At 55.1% G+C, this 16451-nt stretch overlaps 6 protein-coding genes across 6 annotated transcripts; 3 read left to right on the top strand and 3 right to left on the bottom strand.

Annotated features, from left to right (window-relative positions):
- Positions 1-195: 195 nt before the first annotated feature.
- On the top strand, positions 196-2103 carry PG998_000683 (uncharacterized protein; the record flags this gene model as incomplete). Its single annotated transcript, XM_066867501.1, has 7 exons — positions 196-401; positions 462-676; positions 735-1280; positions 1335-1403; positions 1457-1507; positions 1570-1812; positions 1868-2103. The coding sequence occupies 7 exons, from the start codon at positions 196-198 to the stop codon at positions 2101-2103; spliced, it is 1566 nt and encodes a 521-aa protein (XP_066735916.1).
- A 622-nt stretch (positions 2104-2725) lies between these two features.
- Positions 2726-4613, top strand: PG998_000682 (WD domain-containing protein; the record flags this gene model as incomplete). Its single annotated transcript, XM_066867500.1, has 3 exons — positions 2726-2830; positions 2893-3360; positions 3423-4613. 3 exons carry the CDS (start codon positions 2726-2728, stop codon positions 4611-4613), a joined length of 1764 nt encoding a protein of 587 aa, XP_066735915.1.
- Positions 4614-5145: 532 nt separating this feature from the next.
- Positions 5146-5649, bottom strand: PG998_000681 (uncharacterized protein; the record flags this gene model as incomplete). The annotated part of the gene is made up of 1 exon (XM_066867499.1): positions 5146-5649. The coding sequence occupies one exon, from the start codon at positions 5647-5649 to the stop codon at positions 5146-5148; it is 504 nt and encodes a 167-aa protein (XP_066735914.1).
- Positions 5650-5879: 230 nt separating this feature from the next.
- On the bottom strand, positions 5880-6713 carry PG998_000680 (glycosyltransferase family 1 protein; the record flags this gene model as incomplete). The annotated part of the gene is made up of 3 exons (XM_066867498.1): positions 5880-5970; positions 6044-6182; positions 6305-6713. 3 exons carry the CDS (start codon positions 6711-6713, stop codon positions 5880-5882), a joined length of 639 nt encoding a protein of 212 aa, XP_066735913.1.
- A 1370-nt stretch (positions 6714-8083) lies between these two features.
- On the top strand, positions 8084-10611 carry PG998_000679 (increased rDNA silencing protein 4; the record flags this gene model as incomplete). Its single annotated transcript, XM_066867497.1, has 4 exons — positions 8084-8149; positions 8224-9930; positions 9990-10123; positions 10236-10611. The coding sequence occupies 4 exons, from the start codon at positions 8084-8086 to the stop codon at positions 10609-10611; spliced, it is 2283 nt and encodes a 760-aa protein (XP_066735912.1).
- Positions 10612-12438: 1827 nt separating this feature from the next.
- PG998_000678 (uncharacterized protein) lies at positions 12439-15331 on the bottom strand (the record flags this gene model as incomplete). Its single annotated transcript, XM_066867496.1, has 5 exons — positions 12439-13265; positions 13324-14222; positions 14280-14479; positions 14535-14799; positions 14892-15331. The coding sequence occupies 5 exons, from the start codon at positions 15329-15331 to the stop codon at positions 12439-12441; spliced, it is 2631 nt and encodes an 876-aa protein (XP_066735911.1).
- Positions 15332-16451: the final 1120 nt, after the last annotated feature.

The raw sequence follows: 16451 nt of genomic DNA, 5'->3' as shown, positions 1-16451 counted from the left end.
ACAACTGAAATTCACTTGGAATCGAAGCCCACGGTTGCAACTCTGCTTCATCATTTTCTCCCATCACTCAGCCATTCCGCGGTCCGTTTCAACCGTGTTTCCATCTTTCCCCTGTCTACATTACCAAACCCAACTAATTGTATGTTAAATGCTGACCTCTTCTCCTGCAGCTCTCATTCATCAATCTTCATCAAGATGTCTGAGTGGGACGTTGCCGCCACTGCCGGCTCATTCGGTGACCAGTTTGGCGGAGGCCAGTCTGGCGGAGTCAACCATTTCGGAGGTGGCCAGTTTGATGATGGTCATACCAACGGCTTTGACCAAGGCGACCAGGGCTTTGGTGCGACCGATGGCGGCAACGCTGGTGGTGGTGGAGCTTGCTACAACTGCGGTAAAGACGGGTACGTCCTTTGCACTCAGCGACTTCCAACATGTTATCGTTCCTTACTGATCGTTCCTAGCCACAACAAAGCTGATTGCCCGGAGCCCCGCGTGATTCGTTGCCGTCATTGCAATGAAGAGGGCCACTACATCTCTCAGTGCCCCGATCCCACCTGTCCCCCTCAAGAGCCTCGCGAGTTCACCGGCGAGTGCCACAGCTGTGGTCAGGAGGGCCACAGAGCTGCTGAATGCCCCGATCGTGGCCCAATCCTTTGCAACAACTGCAAGCAGGAAGGTACGAATCATCTTTGTATGCGCGTTTCGGTATTATCTAACCAATTACCTCCCTATAGGTCATACGGTTGTAGACTGCAAGAACCCTCGTGCTGTTGACCGTGACGATGTCATGGATGTCGCTGCCGAGAATGCCTGGCAGATGATTGTTGAGGGCGCCAACATCCGAGACCTTGATGATGTCAAGGAGGGTGTCCAATGCTATGTCAAGTCCACACCCGAGATTACCTACCAGGACTTGGAGACTGCATTCCGCAACCAGAACATCGGAGTCTACCTGATTGCCGTTGAGAAGCCCGCCATGCTTGGCGCAATTACCAACATGGACTTTCAGGGTAACTTGGACAAGAAGTATCAAGTTACGTACCGCTTCGATGCACGTCCTGCTCGACCTCGCGAGGCAGAGTTCTGGCCCAAAGACGCCGAGGAGAACACTGCCCGCCTCGCCGACGCAGGTGAGCCGGTCAACCGAGGTTTGACCAAGTGTCACAATTGCGAGAAGTATGGCCATATGTCCAAGAACTGTCCCGATGATAAGGTCGAGGTTGAGCGAGTCAAGATCGTTTGCTTCAATTGCAACGAAGAGGGTCATCGTGTCCGGGACTGTAAGTTTCATGACGTCCCTGACTTACGGTCGTTGCATGACTGACAAATTGCAGGCCCTACTCCCCGAATCGACAAGTTTGGTTGCAAGAACTGCGGCCAGTCCGGCCACAAGGCCTCGGACTGTATGATGCTACTTGTTCCCGTTTTGATTGTCATCAGGCTAACTTCTGTGTAGGCACTGAGCCCACCAACATGGACCTTGTTCAATGCCGCAAGTGTGAGGAGAGTAAGTTATCCATCCAGTCACATCCTGCCCTGCCTGGCTAAAGCTGACAATCATTCCTTTAGTGGGACATTTCTCCCGCGATTGCCCCCAGGGCGGCGGTGGTGGCGGCGCTTGCCACAACTGTGGCCAGGAAGGCCATCGCGCTCGTGACTGTACCGAGGAGAAGAAGATCATCTGCCGCAACTGCGATGGCGAGGGACACACCTCTCGCGAGTGCCCTGAGCCGAAGAACATGGCCAAGGTGCAGTGCCGCAACTGTGATGAGTTCGGTCACGAATCTCGAGGCTGCCCCAAGCCCCGTGACAGTAAGCTGGGCTTCTCAACCAACCTCGAGTCAATATATACTAATACCGGAAATAGTCAGTCGTGTCAAGTGCTCCAACTGTGGCGAGATGGGCCACTTCAAGTCTCGATGCAGCAACCCGACCGTCGACCCCAACTCTTCCATGGATCCCAGCGGCTTCGGTTCTGGTGGTGGCATGGGCGGGTTTGCTGACCAGGGTGCTACTGATGCCAATGATACCGGCTTTGGTGGTACCAACGACACCAACTTTGGTGGTGACTGGCAGACACCTGCTGGTGGCTCGTCTTGGTAGATTGCTGGCTTCTGGCATCTTATTGACTTTGACTCTCGGCGATCTGATTTGATCCGAGTCAACTGGTTGGTCGACATGGAGGGGGAATCACTTGAGCATATCATGGTTGATGCTCCAGGAACTACCTGGTACTTGATTGGTATGGAGGTAGAAATACTGGGCATTTGATGGTTGATGCTCCTGGAACTAGTTGTCACTTTACTAAATGCACCAATTGGTGCTTCAATAGTTGTTCTCTGATTGGCACTTTAGGTAGATTGGTTGATGCTCGAGGTAGTTAATCCCCAATTGCGTTCATAGATTCTGATGAAGACGTGGTGATTCGGTTAGTTGCATAATACTCGCGAGACGCATCGAGTTTCAGCGTTGGCGTTCGATCGATGCCGGGGCCAGCCAGCCAGCCAGCCAGCCAGCCAGCCAGCCAGCTCTAGCTAAAACTGCCCCTCATTGCTTGCCCCTCCAGGCATCAAGTAAACAAGGAGGGCATATAAGCTACCGTCTTTGGCATCAACCCCTATTCTTTCGTCCCATCTGTCTCCGAGTCCTTCTTTCCGGTTGCTTCATTCACTTTCTCGTACCATCATTCATCTAAGAGTGCTTCAATAGCAAAGAGCACGCCGGAATGTCCCTCACCGTCGAAAAGATCCTAGCAGCGTCGCCTGCCACCGCTCGCGGCCAACCCACACAACTCTCTTGCGACCCCAAGGGCGAGAGGATAGCTTATGCGGTGAGCCAATCACCAAACTGCAGCTCAAGATGGCTTGCCAAACTAACAAGTGACCAATCTAGTCAGGCAAATCCGTATTCCTTCGCTCCATAGACGATCCTTCGCAAAGCAAACAATATGTCGGACACACAGCCGCCACCACCGTAGCCCGCTTCTCGCCCTCGGGCTTCTACGTGGCGTCGGGCGACGCCTCGGGCATGGTACGCGTATGGGATGCCGTCGAGGCCGTCAACACCAAGGGCGAGTACGCCATCATCAGCGGCCGCATCAACGACATTGCCTGGGACGGCGACTCGCAGCGCATCATCGCCGTGGGCGACGGCCGCGAGCGCTTCGGCCACTGCATCACGGCCGACAGCGGCAACAGCGTCGGCGAGGTCTCGGGCCACTCAAAGGTCGTCAACAGCGTCGCCATGCGGCCCATGCGGCCCCTCCGCGCTGCCACCGCTAGCGACGACATGGCCATGTGCTTCCTGCACGGCGCCCCCTTCAAGTTTAACTCCAAGCACAGCGGCCTACACAAGGGCTTCGTCTTCGGCACCGCTTTCTCCCCGACGGCAACACCTTGGTCACCGTCGGCGCCGATAAGAAGATCCAGCTCTACGATGGCAAGACGGGCGAGCCCACGCGGAGCTTCGGTGAGGGCGAGCACACGGGCAGCGTCTTCGCTGTCAGCTGGGCCCCCGACTCGAAGCGCTTGGTCACGGCCAGCGCCGACCAGACGGTCAAGGTGTGGGACGTCGAGGCCGGCAAGTGCACACAAACATGGCGACTCGGCGGCGATGCCGTGAGCGTTGGCGATCAACAAGTGGGCGTTGTCTGGACGCCGAGAAGCGACGGTCTGATCATCAGTTTGAGTCTCGACGGGAACCTGAACTACTTGCAGGATGGCGACTCGAAGCCTACCAGGGTGGTCCAGGGGCACAACAAGTCCATGACAGCCATGGCCACAGACAACGAGGGTAAAGGCCAAACACTTTGGACCGGCAGCTTTGATGGCCGGGTTTGCACATGGGATGTTTCGTCGGGGGTCGGCGCAGCTGTTGATGGCCAGAGCCACACCAACCAAGTCTCGCAGTTTGCATCGAGCTCCGGCCGTGCCTACAGCGTAGGCTGGGATGACACCCTCCGTATCATCGACGAGTCCGCCAATACCTTCGCGGGAGACTCCCTCAAGATCTCTGCCCAGCCTAAGGGTGTGGCTACTGCCGAAGGTCGTGTCTACGTCGCCACTCCCAGCAGTGTCGAAATCTACGTCAAGGATTCTCACGTCGCTTCGTTCCCCATCAGCGACGCCCAGCCCACGGCTGTGGCCGCTCACGGCTCCCAGGTGGCCGTCGGCACCGACTCCAACGCCGTGAGGCTGTACAAGGTCGACGGCAGCAACAAGTTGACACTCGCCGGCGAGGCTAAGAACAGCACCGCCCAGATCTCGGCGCTCGCCTTCTCCAAGGACGGCTCGCACGTGGCCGCCGGTAACAGCTCCGGCAAGATCTACGCCTACAAGACGGCCGACATGTCCATCGCCACGGACCGATGGTCCGCCCACACCGCGCGTGTTACTAGCATAGCGTGGAGCGAGGAGGGCACGCACGCCGTCAGTGGCGCCCTGGACACCAACGTCTACGTATGGAGCCTGGCCAAGCCCGGAAGCCGGGTCAAGGCCCTGAACGCGCACAAGGACGGCGTCAACGGCGTTTGCTGGGTTGACGGGGGCAAGAAGGTCGCCAGTACGGGTGGTGATGCTGCCATCAAGATCTACAGCGTTAGCGGCCTGCAATGATCTGTTCGTTGACGAGGGTAGAATTTGTTTCAGCGATAGAACACTGCTGTATGCATGCGCCAAGACTCTATATAGAGACTTCTCAGAGCTTGCTGTGGTATACGGATGTGGTAGATGAATTCATGAGACTCACGACGAGCATACGCATACAGGATTGTTACCAGATCCGAAGCCCATTCCTTGTGAAGTTTTGACAATAGAAGGCGATGGTCCAGTGTAATCAATCTTCCTTTGCATTAGCACTCGATTGGTTGATCTCAAGTGCTTCATTTTATAGCTAACTGCGAAAAAGGCATGCCTGGGCTATTCCCAACTCGTTGGAACCTATTGTTCACCATAGACAACAACATGCCCCGAAAGTGTTCTCGGACTACCAAACCAGTCCATGACATCGAAGCGGTATATGAGCAACATCAAAATATTCCTTCTCTCTCACTTTTTTCTCCAGCCGGAGCCAAGAGCTACTCGTAGTCACTGCTGTTTCAGTCTCTCGTGTAGCGATGCTGAAAAAGCGCTCATGGCAGTAAGTGTTTTAGCCAATGTACATACGGGAGAAGTCCTCCAGTCTGTCATCGACGTTCTGCCACATGCGAGTTCGGCGCAAGAATTCAGGATCATTCTCGTGGCCATCATCGCGGTCAACTCTGCCAAACAGGCGGTCGAAGAAATCGGCTTGGCGCTCGTCGGCTTGGTCATCGGCTCTACCGTCATCTTGAACAGCTTCGCCGCTGGCTTGCTCGGCTCCAGTGCCGTTATGGGAAGATGATCTACCAAACAGACGACCAAAGAAACCCGGGGACTCGTTCTCGGGTACGGGCACCCAAGTGACCGTGCTAGTGCCATCACCGTTGTCATGAAGGACTTTCTTCAGCTTCTTGGGCTTATGGGCGTTGGACTCGTCATCAGATTGGCCATCGGATTGGCCATCGGATTGGCCATCGGATTCGCTATCTTCATCAGACTCTTCGTCGGAGCCGTCATCGGCATCCTCGCGAGGCTCATTGTCATACTCGGGGCCGAGATCGCTGGCACTCATGGCGTTCCAAGCGTAGCGGAAAGGACCACGCAGATACTCTGTCAATGTGCCTAAGTAAGTGCCTCCAGAAGTGGTGGACGAAGTGGTCTCAGGAACGGCATCTTCAGACTTCTAGTCCTTCGTATCTACACAAGCCGGTTAGCAGTTGATCCCTGCTAAATCAGATGCTATAGACTCACTGTCACCGTTACCATGCCAGGTTCCCTTCACAACATCCTGAGTGATCTGCTCTAGCCCACGGTTCTTGCTACCAAGAGGGGGTCGAGGGGGTAGGACGCGGGCTTGAAAGTAGCAGACTTCTCAATAGCCTTATGGATTTTGCTGTCAATGAAGAGTGAGTAATGGGCAAACTTTAGGAACCAAAACAAGTAAACAAAAACCAAAAAAAACATACCCGATTTGGCCATGGATGAGCCAGCCCAGCCTGGCAAATTCCTCGGCCATCTCGGCCTGATGGTTATCCATCAGATCGGTGTTGGGGACGGCGATGACTTTGGTGTTGATCTTGAGAGCATCCATGATATTGCCCGCACCTATCAAGAGACAATGAGTTTGAGAACGATGGATGGAAGTGATGTTTTTGTGGCAAGTAACTTGCCTGCGTGGGTGATGATGAGACCCATGCCTCGCTTGGGAGGGCCATCACACGGAGCACACCCTCTCATGTACTCGACAACATTGCTCACAACGGAGTGGCCCTCCATGATGACCTCGGGGTCGCTAGGTCTGATGGACTCGAAGTACTCGAAGTCAGGGCCACATTGGACAATCAAGGTGTCGAATCCTTGCTTGGCAAGTGCAGACACCACCTTGGGCGTGACCATCTCGGTGACCAGACTGCGGAAGCCAACGGTGGCTCCGACGGTCACGAAGCAAGTCTTGCCGGGGAACTGGTCCTCGGGAGCAGGCTCCATCATCAAGATACTGCAGCTGTGATTGTAGATCTTATCAAGCTGCGCGCCGGTCTTGATATGGGGGCCAAGCTCGTGACCAGGGTTGGCGACGGCGTCAGCAAAGAAGCTTGCGGTTCTGGAAGGAGCGGGCTCTTTGTTCTTGGAGGCCATTTGCGGGTAGACCAACTCCCAATCACCTTCGACAGTTTCGTGCTGGGAAATATTCTTGCAATTAGTGGTGAACTCCAAGTGAGATCAGACGAGAGTTGTTATGCAATGAGTATCTGCACGGTGGGCGTGAACCCGGAAATTGACTTGGCGCTACGGCATCGAGTCCGTGCACGGACAGTGACTGCATGGTCCGTGCGTTGTGAGGCTTGACTTACCAGAGGATCCATTGTAGTGATGTGGCGATGTGGCGATGTGGCGATGTGGTGGTGTGGCTGTGTGGCGGTGTTGGAGCTGCAGGGTATTATGTGCCTTTTTGGAACCACTCAAAAGCTCCTTAGCTGATCAGGTCCCTGACGTTCAGGCCCAACCAGTTTACCTAACCGGTAGGCCTATTTTACTCAGTTTCTAATGAATATAAAACTCGATTTACTTTCTAGGGCGCTTTGAACTGATTCCTCCCAACTCAAGAGATGGATGCGGAGCTTCCCTATATAAGAAGCCCTGAGTCACCGGAGATAGCTGCCATTAAGGTTGCTTCGGTCCATCGACATGGAATGTCTTAAGAGGCTGAAGACCAGTGTTGGTACCTGTCAACGCTAGATATACAGCCCTATAGGACTCTTGCTTACATAACACCGGCTAGTCACATCTACTACCAATACGTACAGTCTGGCTTCCTTACATAAGGATCACGTATGTACACAGGCTAGAAGGTTGGCTGTGCCGATCATCGTTGAACCATGTGCTGCAAGTAGGCCTAGCTGCAAGTAATATGTCCAGTGGGGGAGACCAGCACCGCCCTCCAAGTACCTGGAAAACCTGCCACCTGCAGTACCTGAAGGGCCTGTAGGGGGGGACGCTAGAATCCCTAAGTGCTTCCATTGGAGTGCAGTAGCCACTCAACTGTTTAGGCATTAGAAGCGCGCCCCTGTCCATCCGTCCCGTCAACCCACGGCATCTCGCGAATTACGTATGTGCCTCGAGCATTACCATTACTACTTCTTACCACATACATAAACTGCCAGATCAAATCCCACGTTCCCCAATACTACCATACTGCAGTATCTGTGCGTCTGGATGAGTGCAGGAGGGGGTTCAATACCAACCAACAATCTCGAGCATTGCTGTGCGTGTGCGTGTGCGTGTGCATGTGCATGGAAACCACTACTTGTTGGTCAGGGACCTTGTGCTGACAACGTTGAACCTCGATCTGTGGCTACCTTGCTTTGTTTTTACCGCGACGCTACTATTGCTGTTACTACTGCACATTGGCGTCATCTAATCACAAGCCCGGTTCGACATTTAGTGAAATAGCGAAACCCCGACCATCTTCGTTTCGTTTCGTTTCGACCCGGCGGGCCTTTTGCTACATGGTTCAAGAAGAGGGACGTTATATGCGACTAGCCGACTCCTTCTACGCGGCGGCGCCCTCCGCCGTTCTGATCCGTCTACCTCATGCACCACCCGCCAGGCACGCCCACCGGCCGACTCCTTCCTCCCAATTCGCCAGCGGCCGCTTCCCCCTACGTCCCGCGATGGAGGAGCCGGAGGTGGCAATGCTGCCTATTCGGCAGCTCTAAGGGGCGCCTCCTTGGCCTTCCAGAGAACGACGCCACAGCCCACCCCCAAGTCGAGCCCCGGGCAGCAACAACAACAGCAGAAGCAGCAGCCGCGTGCCACAAATACGAAAGACGATGGCAACCGCGATAGCGAGGCCCTGATCGCGGCTACCTCGGCCTCCCGCGACCACAGCTTGTCCCGCTCCTCTCCTACACGCGCGGCTGCTAGGAATAATACCATCCACCACAACCATACGGGCCGCATTAGTCGCCAGACAACAGGCAGCAGCAGTGTGGCGGCAGGTGAAGGCAACCACGCTCGGGATACCGAGCAAAACCATGGTGTCCACAACAACAAGAATCAACGCAGCGCTACACCCCAGAAGCAGCAGCACCACCAACAAAACATTGACTCGACAAACAACACTGGTGGTGGTGCTTCGTCCCTGAAGCCGCCCGGACTATCACCCATGGGGCCGGACCCGCGGTCGCCGTCGTTCATTGCGGCCACTCTCGCGGCCAGCCGGTCTGCTAGTCCCAGCCGCCGCGAGCAGCAGCAGCAGCCTAACACTGCCTCGTCAACGAATACGACGACCCATCACCCATACGCCCAGCAGGCGGCTACGAAGGTCAGGAGGAAACAGAACAATACTGGTCCAACATCGCATAGTGCGGCGAGCTCGATGACAGATCTGGACCTCACGGATACAACGCCGATACCGCCTACAACGTCTCTGATATCCATGTTCGAGAAGAAGGACCCGGCGGCGGTTGATCCAGATATGGATCCCGTCAAGAAGACTACTAGTCCGGGCTCTGCCAAGAAGCCTGCCCCGAAGCTACGTCCTGTCACTCCTCCGCCGGCAGATACCCCTATGGCTAAGTCGGAGGTGTCGCCTTCAATGCGAGCAAGTACAGCGGCTTGGGAGAAAGCGATGTCGCCTCCGGCATCAGTATCTGGAATGCAGCTGCGACCTTCACCATCCATTTCTCACGCCAACAAGCTGGAAGGGAAGAAACGTCCTCCGACCCTACCCGTGAAGAGCAGGAAGCCTGTTGGGTCTGGAGCCAAGGTCCCGGAGCCGGAGGATGATGGAGCGATACGGAAGCCTAGGGCAGCGACACCACCTCGGCCGGCGAGCAAGCCAGAGACAGTGATATTGTCACCCCGCCCGAGAAGAGCAGCATCTCATAAGATGATATTGCAAACCGATCTTGCTCCAGAGGCGGAAGGAAAGACTGGCGGGCAGGAAGATACTGGCCAGGACATGCCGCCCGAGGCTTTGAATCCGGGACCGCGGCCCAGTTCTGTTAAGACCTTACCAGCCAAGACCACCCGGGTGGTGAAGAAGCCTCAACCTCGGCCCCCTCGACCTCGCAGATCTTCATCAACATCTTCGAAAGACACTTTCATTTCGGCGTCCTCTGGGCCTTCTCGTGCAGCATCACCTAAATCACCTGCCATCAAATCGCACCGTCGGCCTGCGTCGGTCCAGAGCCTGCCTGCTCGCAAGCCAGTTCCTCCGCCGCCGCGTCGCTTACAGCCCCAACCAAACATGGCGTTGACGTCTCTGACCAATGCGACCATGGCGGGCATCCTGGCCTCATCTCGCGCGAGCCCTAGCATGGCCGCCGCCGCTGCATCTCCCGCCCCGCCGGCGCCACCCCCGCGCAATCAGACCCCCACATGCGCCAGACGCTGAGGCAGCCCCCTAAGTCGGACGACGAAGAGGAGAAGGACCACAAACACCGGCACAAGAAGAAGCACCTAGGCAACAAGAAGAAGCACGCCCACCACGAAGGCGCGCGCCGGCGTTGGCGCGAACAGATCACGGAGCGGGAACGCAAACGGTACGAGGGGGTGGGCGAGCAATCGAGGCCTGCTTTTGTCGCCGTCCGCCTTTGCCTCTAGCACGCATGCTTCCGGAGAGGCACCAGCCAACACCCACGCCCACCCCGCCAGCGCGAGCACCAGCAATCTGCCCCAGCGTCCGGCGTACAACGACAAGAGCCGGACCAATTCGACGGGCAGCTCGCCAGCGGCCTCGACGCCGAACCCGGCCGACTTTGTGGTCAACGTGGTGGCGCGCGACATCTGGTCGCGAAGCCGGCTGCCGTTCGACGAGCTGGCCGAGGTCTGGGACCTGGTGGACTCGCGCGGCGTCGGCGCGCTGGACAAAACCGAGTTCGTCGTGGGCATGTGGCTCATTGACCAGCGGCTGCGCGGGCGCAAGATCCCGCAAAAGGTCTCGGAGAGCGTATGGTTTAGCGCCAAGGGGGTCAAGGTCCCGGCAGCACCGGCAGAGCGTCGTCATAACAAGCAGATCAAGAAAAAGTGAGGAAGTGAATGGGAGAAAGGGGGAGGAGGAAAAGGGATGTAACGGTGTGGACATCGAGGTGTTCGATAATATTAAGGAGGGCTTTCCCCCCTCCCCACACACTTGGCCGGCTTGGCTGGTAGGAGAGACAGAAGAGAGCGATGTTTACATGGGAATCGTAGTTGCCCTTTTTTAATGAATGAAGCATAGAAAGCGAAGCGCGCAAGCAGGCAAGCGGCCACAATAGAAGCACCAAAGATACGCACATAACGCATAGCATAGCATAGCACGGAGTCGGTTTCGCAAAGAAAGAACAGAAAGGAAGGGGGATGATGTGTTGAGATGAGATGAGATGGATGGAGAAATCAAGAAAGGGACCCTAGATTAAGTAGCAGTACGCATTGATACCCCCTTCCCCCGCCTCTCAAATGTACAGATTCTCAACATTAGTATGTACGTTGCGTGCAATTACACCTGGCGAATCCAATATCTTTTCTGGTGTTTCGTGGGATTTCGACTTGTCTGGCGAATGAATCTTGGGGGGAGAGGGGGCAGGTAGCCACCACAGTACGACTCCTCGGTTCATCGTCGAGGAAGTATATCATCATGTTTCCGTTTCCTCTCATCCCTATCGTTCCTTCTTTGATTGCTTGCTACGACTTCAGACTTTCCTTATGCTGATTGATGACAATGCTGCTTTTCTAGCATGAATGCAAAAAGGAACTCCCGTTGTGCTTCTTGAATCCGCACCTCTCCCCGACTCTCTCTACCCCGTCTCGCGCGCACGCGTGCCGATGATTGTGGAACAACAAGAACTATACGAAAGAAGAGGTATAACATGGGTGGTAATTCAAGGGGTATGGGGTTGGTTGTTGTGGTTGAAACAAATAGTAAAGAATGCCAAGCACGCAAACCCCCTTTATTCATTCATCCAACCCATCTCCCATCACAGCCACACAACCTGTCTCAAGGTTCCCCAAGGTATGATGATGATGGTGAATGAATGAATGAAGCAGCAGCAGCATACAAAACGACGACAAAACGATGCCGAACATATCCCTCTTTCCTCCCCAGACCATCTGCCGGCCTTCCTCATGTCCCCGGCATCGCATCCATCCATTTCCCCCATAAGCGTCGGCCGTTACCTCGTGACATCGGAATTTGCGTAACCCCCCAGGCCTCCCCAAATATGCAAATTCATACCGTTTCCTTTCGCATCAGTCGTCCCAATCCCATCTTTCATACAAAGAGAAAAAGGAGAAACAAGCTGCATGTTGTATTACCAATGCACAACCTTTAGAGACCTGCTGGATAAGTGCCGCATATAAGCCGAAAGCTCAGAAGTAAAACCCCGTGCCGGCGCACGAGGGATCGCATCCAAACCAAGCGTGTGCCCTATAGAAAGAACAGTAGATGCCCATGGACGAGAAATAGTTGCAGCCCTATCTCTTGTCGCCTGAAAGGCATTCGTCTGGCAGGTGGTATATGAATCAGGCATTCAGTTCTCCAACGTATGTGCAGCCAGTCGCTTCCATCTCCAACCATCTCAGGAAAGCAAAAACCACCATCCTTCACTATGCCGTCTCCAATCTGGGGTATAATACACGGCCTGTCCGTCGCCTCCAATGCCAGGGCCGGGCATGAGTGGCTTGTGCGCTAAGGTCGGTCGGTCGATAGATGGTCAACAGCCCGGCTATCAAGGTGAACGTTTGTCTGGTAACATCAACAGACTGACCACGAATCCCACCAGTCGGTCCGCAGGCCCATCTAGGCCAAGCTCTGCCAACCAGTCACTTGCGCCTGAGGGAGATCAAGAAGATGCAAACACCCGTAGCCATGGGTACCTTCTCAATGCCAAGGGTTTTGTTGATTGCCCATGAAGCCTTCCTCGAGTGTTCGCTCCTCCAGGTTGCGGATGAAGTCACGGTTGTTGCCCCGGGCTCCACCGCGCTGCGATCTGCTATCCCTCCGGCCAGTGACTCTATTACCAGCCCCTGGGTCAGTCATGCCTATACCACCATCCGCAGGCGGCGGGTAGTATGCAGGGCTGGGCTGCAATCGAATGGGCTGGCTCGGGTCCAGGTGACTGGCCACCCGCTGGATCGTAGCGGGAATGCCGTTCTGCTGCTGATCCATGGTAGACGCACGTTGGCGGCCTGCCCTCACGGTGGCCTGCTGGTAGAGATTGGGTTGCTGCTGAGGAACACCAGCATAGTTGGCGGCAGGCATTTGCGCTGGAGCCTGGTTCATAACCATCTGGTTGTAAGCAGCCTGCTGGGGTGTCCCGTACGGAGGCGGTGCCCCCGCATGAGCCCCACTGGGAGAGTACATGTTGTTAGGATACATGGGTTGCTGTCCGTGGGGCGACTGGGGGTACCCAGGCGTATGTTGCTGCATGGCATAGGCGCCTTGGGCAGCTGCCTGCGCCTGTGCGTTTGCTTGTTGTGCGCGCTGCTTGCTAAGTTCTGCTGCTTGCTGCTGCTGCTGCGTTCCAGGGGCCGGCGATCGGTTCAACGAGCTAGCCTTCAGATTCATCGGCGGTACAAAAGGTCCCGTGAATTTCTGTTGAGTAATGAAAGGATGGAGCTTGGCCTGTTGCGGAGACCAGCGCTCGAGGGGGTTGATGGTCAGCAAGCCCCTGACAAAGTCGATGAATGCGATCCGGTTGTTCATCTCTGTAATCTGCTGTTAGTCATGCTTTGGTAAACGTCCGGCAGAAAAAAAATCGCATACCTCTGTCTATCTCACTCTGCTTCATGTTCTTCCGCGGCATGGGATATGACTTAATAATCTCCGGGAGCGTGTTGGCTTGGAAGTACTTCTTGCTGGGTTGTTCCTTCGTCCCGCGCTCCCTCGAGTATTGCTCCATAGGCTTGAGGCTATAAGTCTTGCGCCCAAATTCGTCTTGGCGCTTCTCAAAGAAGTCGCCTGCCTGTTTACCAACTTCGATCATCCAGTTCGGCGGGTTTCCTAGCATCTCAACAATTCGAGACACCTGGTTGTATTCAGACGAACCGGGGAAGAGCGGCAGACCGAGGAACAGCTCGACCACGATACAGCCGAGTGACCACATGTCGATAGCTGACGAGTAAGGCAAGCCGAGAAGAACCTCGGGCGATCGGTAGAAACGTGACTGGATGTAGGTGTAGACAGTTTGTCGCTCGTCGCAGGCCGAGCCAAAATCGATAATCTTGATAATCGGGCTTTCCAGGTTTTTCAGAAGGATGTTCTCGGGTTTCAGATCGCAATGGATTAGCCGGGCTTTGTTGAGCAGCGCAAGCCCATTAAGCAGCTGCTGAGCAAAGACGCGTACCAGGGTCGTGCTGAGACCGCGGAACTGGTTCTGCTTGATCAGCTCGTACAGGTTCACACTCAGTAACTCAAATACCAGGCAAAGATGTTGGCGGTGAATAAAGGTATCCTTGAGTCGAAGAAGATGGTGGTCGTCATTCTTGTCGAGCTTGGTGTTGAGCAAGTCCAGAACGGACACTTCCATCATACTCTGGTTGAAGTAGGCGGTCCGGTTCTTGATGACTTTGACAGCCACTACTTCCTGGGTCTTCAAGTTCTGGCACTTGACAACCTGGCCGAAGGTTCCCTGACCCAACACATCCAGGATGAGGTACCGGTTCCTATTTACCACGTTAGTCAAGGCGTCTCCTAAGCTCATGTTTTCACAGACGGCGTACTTGTGACCAGCTTCTTCCGAACCCAGAATGTCATTCACGTAAAGAATATAATCGCTGTCTTCGTTGTCGTAGCCATCGTTCTTGGTCCCCTTGCTTGGTTTGGTCAAGACTCGGCGCGGATTTCGAGACGACTCATATTTGAAGCTGGGATTGCAAATACGATATGTTGCCGGCAAATGTACGGTTAGGGCTTGGAGCGGCTATGGCAAATGTATTAGCGGGGTCGATGATGTGAGTGATTACTGGGGTTCGTACGCTGATGAAGCCGCCTTCAGGGTTGGCTCTCCGGAACGGTGGTTGAGCATTGACCCTAGGCCGCAGATCTGTTACCGCTCTGATCTTCTTAAATTCAGGAACTGGCCGCTTCTCGGGCACTTGCGACACGGCGCGTCGCGTGGGGGATTTTGGGTCGTTAGCAAAAGTGCCGTCCAAGTGCGCGACGGTAGACGAGAGATAGCCCTCTGGCCCCTGTTGTCCAGCAGCGTAAGGGGTGATAGGAGGCAGCTGTTGCGAGTTTTGTCTGGTGTTATAATACGGGCTTGTAGGATAATCCGCGCGTGTGGGCGATCCCCGCTGGCTGGCATATTGAGCCTGCTGGCCAGGTGTCGTGACTCCCCGGCGGACTTGGGCGGGTAGGGCGAGGTGGGAGACAGGACCTCCATAGGCGAGTACCGCTGTGCGGCCGCCGAGGGCTCGGACGGTGAATGAAGGTTAACATGCGCAGGCCGGCCACCAGAAAGGTGGGATTGGTGATGCGGCCGCATGGGGTATTTCATTGAACCACCGTAGGCGTCATGGGCGTCCTGCATGGCGACGTCGCCGTTGTTGTCGCGTAGCTGCGGGGTGGACAAGGGCGAGGTTGCGCTGCTTTGCGTCAGGTTGCCGTACTGATCATACCTCATACCCGGGACAGAGGATTGCGGCTGCTGGTGGACGTGACCAGCCATTTGATGTTGTCCGAACTCTCTACCGGGGGTCATCTGCGCGGTGCCATTGTTGTATCGTCGCTGCGAACCGCCGGCGGCATCTGAGTAGCCCTGCCATTGATCCATCGTCGCCGAGGACAATGAATGTCTGAGCTCGGGACAAAAGCGGAGAGGGAGGGGGTGTAGTAGGATGCGATCGATGTCGTAAACTGCGATTTACTGCTAGTTCTAAAGAGAAAATGTCGGCAGCTTCTTTTCTCTTCTTTTTTGAGGGGAGCTTGGGCTGCTGGCAGAGAGAGTTGAGTAATATGCAGGTGGGTAATGGTAGGTTGGTAGTAGGTGGTCGTATCAAATGGATGCCACGGCTAGAGGAATTTCGGTTGTTGTGTTGGCGCTTCCCTCTGTCTGCTTGGGGGCGTGGCCGCTGTCAGAACGCGCGTTAGACGAATGAGGTCGCTTCACAGAGGGTGATTCCGACGTTGGAAGTGGGCTGCTTCTGCTTGTGCTTGGGCTTGGGATTGGGAGCGTGGAGGTGCTGCTTCAGGCCTTGTCCTGCTTTTTTTTTCTTGGGGACTTTTTGGGCGCTCTTTGGGCTGACAAGGCCGACCCGGATTAGAATCGCTCGTTCCGCTTGCTCGCTCTCTCACGCACTAACCCACGCACGCTCTTCTCAATCGGCAACGTATCACCAGTCACGATTGAGGAGAGAGAGGGAGGGGGGAAGGGGAGGATAAGGGAGACGAGTGCGAGAGTTCCCAAGTGCCAAACATAGGGTCGGGGACGACCACAATGGAGAGGAGGATATGCCGCCCAAGTACGGAATAGCACGCGAGGGAGGGTCTGGAGTTCTGGAGATGCTGATGAAAAAGGAAATTGGGATTGAAACCTAAGAGGCCCCCAAATGACATAGGCAGGGGAAGGGTGAGTGAGAGACGACTTAGAGTGAATGGAAGGTACCTTTTTTTCTTGCACAGCGTAGCTAACATAGGCGGCTGGGGGGGAGCCCTTTGGAATTAGAAAGTCATTGTGATGGAGAGTGGTAAGGTAAACGGAAGTGACTAATGTAAAGTAAAAGTAAAGCGCGCAAAATCAAGACAATACCTTTGGCCGAGCGTACGGTTTGTGCCTGGCGTATGTCTTGAAGCACAGTCTTGGGGCTTGTCTTGCTCGCTGCTTGATTTGGAGCTGCTGGCTGCGGGAGCTGGATTCTGGATTCTGGATTCTGGATTCTGGATTCTGGGGGAGA

Source organism: Apiospora kogelbergensis (genome assembly GCF_038363985.1).
Source record: "Apiospora kogelbergensis strain CBS 113332 chromosome Unknown utg000001l_segment0_segment0, whole genome shotgun sequence".
Classification (NCBI taxonomy): domain Eukaryota; kingdom Fungi; phylum Ascomycota; class Sordariomycetes; order Amphisphaeriales; family Apiosporaceae; genus Apiospora; species Apiospora kogelbergensis.
This window is presented reverse-complemented; position numbering and strand designations above follow the sequence as displayed.